Here is a 12,805-nt window from a genome sequence, read left to right as displayed (position 1 = left end):
ACCCGCATTCTCTATATACAAGGCACAAACAGATTTGCAACTTACTATGTCAACATTACAAGTGTGTGTGACTCGCAAGGAAAAGGGAGAACAAAGTGGAGTCCACTTGCGCCTTGCAACTCACAAGGGTATGTAGCAATGGTTTGTGACTACTTTTGTGGTCGCAAACCACAGAGGGGTGAGCGACATTCGAAAAGGACTGGAATATATTGGCTAAATTAAGGCAGCCCATGTGAATAAGGTGTGAGTGCACTGGAGGAGCAAACAGCAGTCCAGCACCTCTACTTGCCACCCATGTCCCCATGTGTCATGCCAGGTACTTATTTTTACTCCAACTGAAGCCACTGTTACTCACAGCTTAATCTTTCGCAAATGCGAGACCTATTGCATTTGCACCCACACACACAGACAGAGCCACAGCCACACACAGACAGAGCCCAACACACACACACAGACAGAGCCACACACACACAGAGCCACACACACAGAGCCCAACACACACACACACAGAGCCACACACACAGAGAGCCACACACACACACACACACAGAGCCACACACACACACACACACACACCGAGCCACACACACAGAGAGCCACACACACAGAGAGCCACACACACACACACAGAGAGAGCGCCACACACACAGCGAGCCACACACACACAGAGAGACACACACACACACACAGAGCCACACACACAGAGAGCCACACACACACAGAGCCACACACACACACACACACCGAGCCACACACACAGAGAGCCACACACACAGAGCCACACACACACACACACACAGAGAGAGCGCCACACACACAGCGAGCCACACACACACAGAGAGACACACACACACACACACACACACAGCCCAACACACATAATATTGAATATATATGTTCTTAACATGAAAACCTATGATTTGTTTGCTTTTGGGTATTTCACACTTTCAAGTGCACATTAAAAACACTCTTGCGTCCTGAGATACATTTTCAATAAAAGTTTTCTTTATCTCGGGGACAGCTTCCAGATTGTTACAGACAGCCTCCGTTCACTATTAGAATTCACATCCTTCACTGCTTACCACAAAGGTTTCTCCTAAGCGAGAATATTTGCTGACACGCAAGGTTGAATGTGACAAAATATGGTACCTTGAGAAGCGCAGTGTGATAGGAAAGCAAAGCAGCCGGGGTGCACCAAGGGAGGAGTGCGCGGCATACAGCAGCGCCTGTCTGCCCAATAAGCGATAAGGGTCGATCGGCCAGATAAGAGAGCGCGCGCCGCCGAACCCGGCATCCATTTTAAAGATGAAGTACAAAATATGGGACCTTAAGAAGCGCAGTGTGATAGCAAAGCAAAGCAGCCGGGGTGCACCGAGGGAGGAGCGCGCGGCCTACAGCAGCGCCTGTCTGCCCAATAAGCGATAAGGGTTGATCGACCGGATAAGAGAGCGCGCGCCGGAGAACCCGGCATCCATTTTAAAGATGAAGTACAAAATATGGGACCTTGAGAAGTGCAGTGTGATAGGAAAGCAAAGCAGGCGGGGTGCACCGAGGGAGGAGCGCGCGGCCTACAGCAGCGCCAGTCTGCCCAATAAGCGATAAGGGTCGATCGGCCGGATAAGAGAGCGCGCGCCGCAGAACCCGGCATCCATTTTAAAGATGATGTTGCTAAATATTATTTGGAAAACTGATAAAAACTCCACAGAAAACGCATCAGCGTTTGTTTTACTTGTGAAAACCGCATTTCGGCTAAAGCACGTATTATAAATTCTGCACCGACTCCCGCAAAAGGGTTTATGGCCATAATGCCAACTAAAATGCTTAACTACAGTTTATTAGTGGAACTGTGTAACCATTTGAAAATGAATGCATTCTTGAATTGCTTCTGGTCAATCCCCTCCGAAACACGAGCAGGCAGCTCCATTACACCCCGGCAATACTTTCCCTGCTACGATTACTCACGCGGCGGCGCGGGAGTAATCGTAATTAATAATACATCATTGAATATTGCCCTGTACTGTACATATACTGTACCCATCTTTATTAAGAGAAAGGAGCACTTCTAGGGGAACCATACATCTAATATTTGCTATTATATCCATATAGTGTAAGACAAAAAAAAATATTGCTTTTATCCTCGGGTCCTCTCCTGGGTCAGTATGATCAAGATCGCTCTTGTATTAGCATGTTAATATCCAGCATAAAACATACTCTGAGGTAACGAGGATCGTATGATTTATTTAGAAAAATATATACGGATCACATTGTCTTACACCTTGTAACTTGGCAGTTAAATCATACATTTCTGATACCATTTGAGACTTGGCACGCCCTTTCTCATTAATTGATTTCCCGACGGTTGTGTTCAACCCTCTATTCACCGAATGCCTAGGTTTCTCGCTGTCAAATAAGCCGCCATGTGTCTAAGCTAAAAAATAAATAAAATTAGATTCATACATCCATCACGTTTCCTAATCGCTGATGTTTCCTTTCACCTTTATATGGTTGATATTTCGAGATTGTAAATAGCAACATTCTTAAACCCAACCCCTTTTACAGACAACAGCGTCCAGGTTCCCTTATTCTGGTGGGCTTTGCATAGTGTTGTAAGGATGCTTTACTTCAAATAGGGATTGAAGCTACTGGATAGTACAAACAGACAATAGAGAAAAAGAGTACATTGAGACAATTGTAAAATAACTCGCAGCTCAGTTACCTCATGCACGACCCATGAAGGCTCTCAATGCCCAGCGAATGAGCAATCCTCAGACATTCTGGGACAGATTGCTGCATCCCAGCGACTGGCTGGAAGTGACAGAAAATTGTATTTAGATGTTACATCAAAGAGAACAATGTAGTACGCTGACATCTTTTCTCCAATGCTACATAATTCATAGGTATTCTTTAAACTATCAAAGCAATATGCAAGAGTTACCTAATAGGCCAATATCTGTCATTATTTGGAACAACAGAAACAGGTTTTCTTTGCTAAGAAAAGATTAAAATGAAGAACACACATGTTGTGAAGAGAGCAATATGTGCTCTGTGTCTTAATTATGTATTGTATTCCCCTTTGCTTCTATACATATCTGTCCATGCAGCTATCACTCACATGTCTCAGCATGCAATTTCTTCACCTATGTAAAGCAGTGCATTGCTATGCGGGACCAGGACCACCCTATGTAAATAAAAATCCAGCGTAAAATCAATCAAATAAAATAAGGGAGAAGGAGACGATGACAGGGTGGTCAGTGGTTATAGAATTCCAAAGCATGGTTGCCACACAACAACAAATAAGTGAATTCAGATTTGGAAATATGGCAAAGGTGAGAGCATAATGTACATAGCAGTTGTTTAAAAAAGGAATAGACCTATTTAGTGGCAGACTCTTGGTTCACTGTGGTTGGAAGTTTTGAAAAATACAAAAGTACGCCAAACATTGCCAATAGATTTTAATAGGCCTTATTTAGCTAGAAATAAGCAAGGCGGAAATATTACATAGGAGGTACAGAAATCCTCTTGTCAATTTCAAAACAATTTCCTTTTTAAAACTAATAGTTTGTATTGTAGGTGGTATTTAGCCTTCTTTAAAATATTTAAGCCATACACGAAAGGAGTAGCTTTTCACAATCAAGCCTTTTTTTAAATTTAAAAAAAAACTTTTTATTGATTTGAAAATCAGGGCAAAAAATACATTCAGAAGATATTCATGAGTGGCTGCAATTAGAGCTATGAATTAAAGCAACGCTACACATTCCCACATCAACAGTTTGGAACGAACAGTACATTTGGCCCTCATCCCAACCCCTCCGACATCACGGTCATGCTATGAGGATACATCATCTGCTTTGAGTTCAGGTGGGTCACAGATATATACTCTAAACTTGTTCCATGCTCCTCATACCTTCTCCCATTTTCGGGGACAACCACGGTGGATAAAAAACGCCTTTTCGGCCACCATTGCCTCGTCCATATCCTTGCACCATTTCCGGAGCGTAGGCGTTTCATCAGACCCCCACAACATAGCAATATTGCGCTTAGCGAATGTCATACCTAGCATTGCCCAATCCTGCTCTTGGTGGGTGAGGTCATTGGGCTCCCACACATTTAACAGACAGCATCTTGGTTCTGGCAGTATAGAGATTTCCACAGTCTGCGATATGGTGCGCATTACCTTAGCCCAGTACGCTGCGATATGGGGACAGTCCCAGAAGGTGTGAAAAAATGTACCCTCCTCCCCACATTTCCGTAAACAGTATTGGTGTTGAGCTTTCCCTATTGCATAGGGTGTCGTTCTATTGTGATATGTGAGCTGTAACACTTTGAGTTGGACCAGTCTGAGCCGTGAGGGTATGACCGTTTCACGCGGCGATGACAATCGAGCCTTTTTGACTAGAAATCCATAACTGGAAGAAGCCACACACATCAGCTAGAAGGTCCCAAATAAAACGGGCACAACAGTTGCATGAACCTCTAGGGACTAGAAAAAATACACACTACAGGGCAAGATACGGGTGAAGGAAATGAAAAGCAATACAAAAAATTGTCGCAATCATTCACAAACTCACCTTATGGAAAAATTTGCAGAGGTCTCTCTTTAGGACATACATGGCGACTTCTTTCAGTCCTTCCAATCCATACATATCAGCTATACAAAGAATTTGACTAAAAGAAAGGAACATGGTTCAATAATTTGTCAGAGTAGCCATTAAAAAAGATAATGCTTCGGAGCAACAGCCAGAAGAGTAATGCATTCCATGTTATTCAAAGCGCTTAAAGGACAAGTTACTTATCTTCGGTAACGCCTTATCTGGTAGAGACATGAGCTAGCCGCAAATTCCTTACCTTTGAACTTCCAGACGTCAGGATGGATCAAGAAGATTTTTCGTAGCAGTACCCCTGCCGGCTGGTAGCTGGCGTTATGTTTGCCGTGTTGTCCACGTCGTCAATATAAGCACCACTTCGGCGAGCTGACGTCAGTACTTTTCATGACTTTCCACGTCAGAAGCGCGGAGCCATGAAGTAACTGACCATGATGTGTTAAAAAATTAACAGCTTGGGCCCTGAAGGGAAACATCCCTGACACAAAGCCAATTCCGCATTGCGGAGAGGATGGGTAGGTTGGTAAGGAATCTGCAGTTAGATTATGTCTCTAGCAGATAAGGCGTTACCGAAGGTAAGTAACTTGCTCATCTGATAGAGACATCTAGCAGCAGATTTCTTACCTTCTTTGAACAGATACACAAACAATACCATCCTCGGAGGAGGAACAGCAGAACTGTTGTATGGCGTTTATTTAGGATCCAAGCTCAATTTTCCCGATTCATGCCCTTATATAGGTACAATTCAAATTGCCCTAATATAGGCATAGAAATCATACCCATATTTAGACATAGCCCATGCACTCAAAATACAGGCATGGCTACTTCCACTCGTACCAAAAAGTCACAACGATTTCTTGGAAAATCGGCTTAAGCAGTCAGGGACATCCCCTTGCTTGAATATTGATTTGTCCAAGAACTCATGGAGTTTACAAAGAACTTCCATTCCCTTGGGGTTCTTTTCTGACGTTACTATGCCCGACTTTATGTCAAGCTAGGCACCTTCAAGGTATAAATATGCCTTCACTTGCTCTAGCAAGGACATGGTGGTTCGGCGCAGCTCGACTATCTACTTGCCCGGCGCAGCTCGCTATAGCAAGTGCCGAAGGAAGCTGACCCTCCAGCTGATGCACTGATCGAGAAGCTGTCCTTTCTCTCGCCGAGAATCCAGCTCCAGTGTTTCCAAGCTCCCCTTGCAGGATGTTGGGAAATCGAGTCCCGAGACAAGAGATAACTGACCTCCTTCATTCTAAACCAAGGTATGGAGCTGATTAGACCCGAAGGGAAATCTTGGATAGATTCTTGGCAAACAAACTAAACCTATGCTACACCATAAAAAAGGAATCAGGACGTGTAGACAAGCAACTCTGGCTTGCTTCAGAGGCGACGAAGTTCAAATGGCTTGCCGACTGGTAAAATACCTCAAAGTTGTAGAAAGCAGATTCAACACAAAGAAAGAACAAACGGACAAGGACAGCACACCCTCAATATTGCGAGTGCCAAAACATCAAGACAGCTCAGAGACTTAAACTGAATTAAACCACTGGCATACTATAACTAAAAGTTATGAACATTCAGGGTAATGGCCAGCCAGTCTTTCAAAAAGGAATAGGCACTGCAATACCTAACTTTGTATAGGAACGAGGGCCGGGACTGACAAAAGAAACCCTCTCCCTAGAAGGATACGAGCACCTAAATGGCAGACGGACACTCCGTTCTTTTTAACCTTATTTAAACTGCACTTTGTAACATAGCTTAAATCGAATAACTCCATCATCTATGCTGCTATAAATATTTTTAATACTTTCCTTTTTTACTGCTGATGGTTTTTGTAATGGTTTTTATTAACTGTACAATAAAGTATTACCTTACCTATGCTACACCAGACTTACTTCTTCCATCTTACAAGACTTAGGTTAGGTACATTGGGGTAGGCGTATTTTAGAAGCACCAGTTGAGTACTTTTAGCCATTGTTATTTATGTATGTATTGATCTATGGTTTAGAAACCATACAATGCTTTTACAGTATTATTTTATAATACTATCCTCGCTGCACGCGTTAGACTTTGCAGCTTGCATTACGATTGTAGCAGTTCATTTCTTTTGCATGAGAAAAAAGACTGTTCAATAAATCCTTCTATTGAAAACGCCTGTCTCCATTTCTCTGCACCTCTGATGAAACGAAGCATGCACGATTGACTGAGTAAAATATCTATCTATTGTTTCCACGACTCTGAAGATACGTTTATTTTGGGGGAAACAAAGTTGTCATGTTTATGCGGTTGTCCGAAACGAATCCCTTCTTGTGTATTTCAGAAAGTTTCTAGTGACCTCTGAGCTAGCTGGCACTCACAATTAAGTTTAATATATTCGATAGAGACCTAGTCGACCTCAGTCAGGATATATTATTCCAACGCGCAGAGCCTATTGGGAATATAGGAACTACACTACAGAACGGTTCTGACCAGAAAATCCTGAAAAACAGAGCGACCAAAAAGGCCCTCTCTGGGAATCTGGGAGTCCAGGCAGTAGTAGCTGGTGAACATGTGCAGAGATATCCACGTGGCAGCTTGGCAGGGAACGCCATGCTGGAGAGACGTGGTGGCCGCTTTCGCCCTGGTGGAATGGGCCCCAAGCACTTCAGGAGGCTCTTTCTTTGCTAAGTTGTAACACATTTTTATGCAGAGGATGGCCTATTGGGAGATAGTTCTCTTCTGCATAACACAGCCTCGTTTTGCGCCCACGTACCCTATAAAGAGTTGGTTGTCCACTCTTTTGTTCGATCAAAGTAGAATGACAACGCTCTGATTCTGTCCAGACAGTGAAGAAGTTCCGCTTCCTTGGAAGGGTGCGGGGGCTCATAGAAGGTGGGCAGGGTAACTGACTGTCCCAGATGGAAGGGTGTTACCAACTTAGGAAGAAAAGATGCTCTAGTACAGGGTACTACCTTTTCCGGAAAGGTCGTCAGGTACGGAGGCTTTAATGAAAGTGCCTGTAGTTAGGGGACTCTCCTGGCAGAGGTTATTGACTCCAAAAAAGCTGTCTTAATGGTGAGTAACTGCAGAAGTCAGTTATGCAGCAGCTCAAACGGTGCACATATCAAGAAGGTGAGCACCAAATTAAGGTCCCACTGTGGCAAGATAAAAGGTGAAGGAAGAAATCAAATGGGATAGCCCCTTCAAAAATCTCTGCACTATTGGCGATTTGAACAAAGATGGCTGATCAGGCAGCCGAAGAAAAGAAGAAAGGTCTAGAAGGTAGCCCTTCATGATGCCCAGAGCAGAGCCCTGCCCAGCCAAAGAAAGTATGAAGAGCAGGACTTCAGATAAGGGAGTAGATGAGGGTCAGCAGACTGATCTGTACAATATTTACAACATTTGTTCCATCAACAGGCGTATGCTGATTTAGTAGAGGTACGCCTGGCTGCCAAGATCACCCCACAGACTTAAGGAAGAAGGTCAAAAGCTGTAAACAGTCGCCACTCAATCTCCACGCAAGGAGGCGGAAAGTGGACAGGTTTGGGTGGAGGACCCTCCCCTGATGCTGCGACAGAAGATTCTCTTAAAGGGGTCAGCCTGAATGGAGGCTCGATGCTCAAGTCCAGAAGCTCGGGATACCACACTCTCCATGCCCAGTCCGGAGCCACAAGAATGACTTGTGCCCGGTTGCTCCTGATCTTCTTGAGCACTCTGAGCAGAAGAGGTATGGGCGGAAAGGCGTATAGGAGGCCTGACATCGACTCGCAATGAAAAGCGTCACCGAGCGAGTTCCGCCTTGGAAACTCCAACGTGCAAAACAGCTGAAATTGCGTGTTCTCTTTGGAGGAGACCTTGTGCCACCTCTGGATGAAGACGCCATCTGTGATCTGCAAGGCACCTTCGGCTGAGCTCATCTGCCCTGGAATTCAGAGAACCCGCCTGGTGTTGAACCACCAGGGAAATGCCCTGATGTTACAACCAAGTCCAGAGACGCAGGGTCTCTTGACAGATGGTCCATGACTCCACCCACCCTGTTTGTTGCAGTATCACATTACGGTAGTGCTGTCTGTGAACACTTGAACAAGCCTTCCCTTTTTGGATGGCAAAAAGGCTTTTAGTGCCAGTCGGATCACCCATAGCTCCAGCAGCTTGATACGGAGCTTGGTTTCTGCCGGAGACCAGAGTCCTCTGATCTCCACCTCCCCCAGATGACCACCCCAGCCCAGAAGAGACGCGTCTGTCACTACTGTGAGATCTGGGTGGGGAAGGGAGAGGGGTCTGCCGTTGAACCACTCATGGTCCTTCAGCCACCACTGCAGATCTTTCACAGTTCCCTCTGAAATCTGGACCATGTCAGTGAAATTTCTTTGATTCAGTGCCCATTGGAACTTAAAGTCCCACTGCAGAGCCCGCATGTGCCACCTTGCATAGGTCACTAGCAGGATGCAGGAGGCCATGAGGCCCAACAGCCTTAGCGTCAGTCTCACTGGAACTCAGGATAGAGGCTGAAACATCGGTATCCTAGCCTGAATATCCTGGACTTGCCGCTCAAGAGGATAGGCAGGCAACTGCACCATGTCCAGAACTGCCCCAATGAAAATAAGCGACTGAGAGGGAGTCGGGTGTGACTTCAGCACATTGATAGTGAACCCCAGCGAAAGCAAGAGGTTCGCCGTCGTCTGGAGGTGGAAGAGAACTGCTTGGAGCGAGCCCGCCTTCAACAACCAGTCGTCGAGCTAGGTGAAGAGTGGGACCCTAGATCTCCGCAGATGAGCTGCAACCACCGCCATCACTTTTGTGAGCACCCAAGGGCCACTGGTGAGGCCGAAGGGAAGCACCGTGAACTGAAATTGCTTGTGGCCCACCATGAACCACAGGTAGCGACGATGGGCCGGCAGGATGGGGACATGAAAGTAGGCATCCTGCAAGTTTAGCGCTACTACCCAGTCTCCTAGGTCCAGGGCAGACAGGACCTAAGCAAGGGTGAGCATTCTGAATTTCTCCTTCTAGAGAAAGACATTGAGGGTTCTGAGATCTAGGATAGGACGAAGGCCTCCAGGCTTCTTGGGGACCAGGAAGTAGCGAGAGTAGCAATTACTGCCTACTTCGGGCCCGGGAACTGTCTCTATAGCTCCCTTGGCCAAGAGAGCATTGACTTCCTCGTGAAGCAAGTCAAGGTGATCCTCCATCAGCCGATCGTATGCTGGAGCCATAGAAGGAGGGTCTTGTCTCGAACAGAAGGGAGTAGACCCTTTGGACTATTTGCAGCACCCATCTGTCAGATGTGAAAGCTTGCCAGTAGTGGAAGTGATGGCATATTCTGCCACCAACTGGCTGAGAGTGTTTTACAGCGGAGGATGGTGGCTTGGCTCGATTTCTGGTTCCCAGTCCCACGAGGCCGGAGTGAGCCGCGTCTACGGCCCACAGAGGTTGCTGAACTTGTGGGCCCTCTGGCCAGAATAAGGTTGGCATGGCTGGTAGCCCCTTCCGAAGCCATGAAAGGAGTGAAAGCTGGATGAAGCCCTAGGGGCAGTAGTGAGGCCCAAGGACTTGGCCATGACAAGAGAGTCCTTGAAGTGCTCAAGTGCAGTATCCGCCTTGTCTCGAAGAGACTGGAGCCATCAAAGGGCATGTTTATGAAATTGGCTTGGAAATCCCCCGAAAAACCAGACATTCTCAACCAGGCGTGGTGACGAACAGCCACCGTCATGGAAATCTCTCTACCTAGCGAGTCCGTCGTGTCCAAGCCACATCGGATAGCGAATTTAGCCGCATCTCTCCCATCGGATATAGCTTGGGAGAGTAGAGCCCGGTCCTCCTCCAAGACTCTGGGCAGCACCTGTGCAACTGTATCCCAGAGAGAAGGGGAGTAACGGCCCAAGAGGCAGCGGTGTCCACCAACCGCAGCGCTAGGCTAGTGGAAGAGAAATCCTTCTTCCTGAGGTTTTCCAGCCTCTTGGGTTCCCTGTCCAGGGGTGCAGAAGGGAATGCGCCTTGGGACATGGAAGCTTGGACTACCAAGTTTTGGGGGGTGGGGTGAGTCGTGAGGAAAAGTGGGTCCCCCGTGCGGGACTATGGCGGCGGGCGATCGTCCTATTCACAAGAGTCTGTCAAGGCCTCATTAAAAGGCAGTAGGGGTTCCGAGCTCGAAACCCCAAGCTGCAGGACCTCTGTTAAGACATTTGTCTTGATCCTCACTGTAGGAAGCTGCAGGTCAAGGACCTCCACAGCCCGACGAACCACCATGGCAAAAGTTGCTCCCTCCTCCGTAGCCAGGGTAGGAGGGGAAAGCATGCCAGAATCTGGGTGGCGCCAGTTGTCTGGACACCTCTCCAGTTACTCATACCAGTCCAGGTCTTGCTGAGGCGAAATTTCCAAGGGATCCGGCTCCCCCTCCCAATCCTCTTCCTCCATTCCTACCACTTCAGAATAGGGCAGAAAAATGGCAATGAGCCGTACGGCTCCGTCGGCACTGGTCTCGGCGTCGGTGGACGCTCGAATGGCTCCATGTCCTCAGGAATGAAGATCAGGGAGGTACCGCCGGTGAGCGCCAGCGAGGACCTCGCGCCGGACGCGACACCGGGGAAAGTCGCTGTGGAGCTGCAATCAGCGTTGGTCCGGACCTGAGAACGGGTCCGCTTGGAGGAGTTGGAGCCAGCGGCACAGGTACCACATAAGCCCCTCCATTGTCTGAGCACGAGGGGCCCGAAGGCGCACAGGCAGGGTCAGGCCACCCAAATATGACGCACATGGCGTCAGAAAATTCCTTAAGTTGGGTGGGGGTCACTCCCTGCCCCGGAGAGGGAGAGTAACGCAGAGCCGACCCAGGCACCCACTCCATTGAGCGGGGCCTTGAGTGCCGAGGTTCCTCCGCTGAGTCACGAGACGGGCTGGCGATGTTGAAGCACGCTTCGACTTCTTGTGCTTTTTGTGGTGCCTCTTACCTGACTTTGACAAAGAGGACTTTGAATCGCTGGAGCGGTGTTCGGACCTTCCTTATTGACCGGGAACGGGATTGAGACAGGCGAGGCGACCTCTGCGGTGCCGGATGCTTGACTGCGACAAGCTTTAGGAACCCCTCCCTCAAAGCCTTCGGCGCCTTGGCCTGGAAAGTCGGAGCATGACTTGGAGTCATGGTCGCATTCCAGGCACCAAAGACAAACCAAATGGGGGTCTGTAACCGACATGGTGCGGTAAAAGGCGCCACACGGCTTGAACCCCGAGGTCTTCTTACTTGACATCCTAACACACTAAAGGAGTCGACAAAAGTCAAAAAAAGTCTGTCAAAAAATGATAGGGGTAGCTCTCTTCAACGGATCGGTGCTGGCTGCTGCTGGCTGGCACGGAAAGAAAAGAACGGACGTCAGCGCGTCGGAGTGGCGGTTATATTGACGATGCGGACATCACAACAACAATTAACATGATGCCGACAGCGTCACACGAAATCGACCGCCACCGCATACCTGCACACAGGTGTACTGCTACGAAAACCTCCCAGATCTAGCCTGACGCCTGGAAGTTCAAAGGTGAGGAATCTGCAACTAGATGTCTCTATCAGATAACTTTTATATAAAATGAAACTCTAATGTTTTCTGCCAGCCAGTTTTGTGCACTTCGTTCATACCACTTTGAAAATTAGAAGTACTTCTCAGTTGCTATGCTTAAGCTAGGATAGAATATAGAAGTCAGATCCTTCTGAATTGAAACTTGTAGAAGAGATATGTCAAAATGTCTTCTTTGTAATCCTAGTCTTGCATCAAAGGTTATCTTCATTGAAGTCAGATCTATAAAACGAAAAACTAAACAACCTATAACCCAAGAGTAAACAAGCACAGATTCAGAGTGAACAAGTAAATTGATCTCTCCGATCTAACGAGAGAAGAAATCCCATAAGATTATGAGTTCACATTTTAGTTTGCAGCACATAAAAGAAACTCAATAACAAATAACCCTTTTCTGTCAATTTAAGTGATGCTGGTGGCACTTAAAGCAGGGCAACTTGGCTCTGGTGTTGCGGTCCGTGGATTGGAAACTCCACTATAATGTTATGTTACATAGGAAACTGTAAGGTGGTATCACTCTGTAGGAATGGTCAGCTGGGCACTGGCATCTCTTGCTGGGGATGGAAAGTTGGACGCCGGTGGCATTAAGAGGAGGGAATCGCCTGGTTAAGGTGCAACTGTAAGTAGATGGGAATATTAGTGAAGATGATGGGAAGCTCTATA

At 47.1% G+C, this 12,805-nt stretch overlaps 1 protein-coding gene across 2 annotated transcripts in view; it reads right to left on the bottom strand.

Annotated features, from left to right (window-relative positions):
* The window catches only part of BTBD8 (BTB domain containing 8), a 419,591-nt gene that overhangs the window by 219,343 nt on the left and 187,443 nt on the right, over window positions 1–12,805 (bottom strand). For both annotated transcript variants that reach the window (XM_078646322.1, XM_078646321.1), the window contains 2 exons: window positions 4,569–4,665; window positions 2,717–2,805 (listed from right to left, as the gene is read on the bottom strand). In XM_078646322.1, the coding sequence (XP_078502448.1) occupies window positions 2,717–2,805; window positions 4,569–4,665 (186 nt within the window). The remainder of the gene's footprint in view (window positions 1–2,716; window positions 2,806–4,568; window positions 4,666–12,805) is intronic.

Source organism: Lissotriton helveticus, chromosome 1_1, assembly GCF_964261635.1.
Source record: "Lissotriton helveticus chromosome 1_1, aLisHel1.1, whole genome shotgun sequence".
NCBI lineage: Eukaryota > Metazoa > Chordata > Amphibia > Caudata > Salamandridae > Lissotriton > Lissotriton helveticus.
Note: the sequence above shows the minus strand (reverse complement) of the source record. Positions and strands in the feature narration are given on the sequence as shown.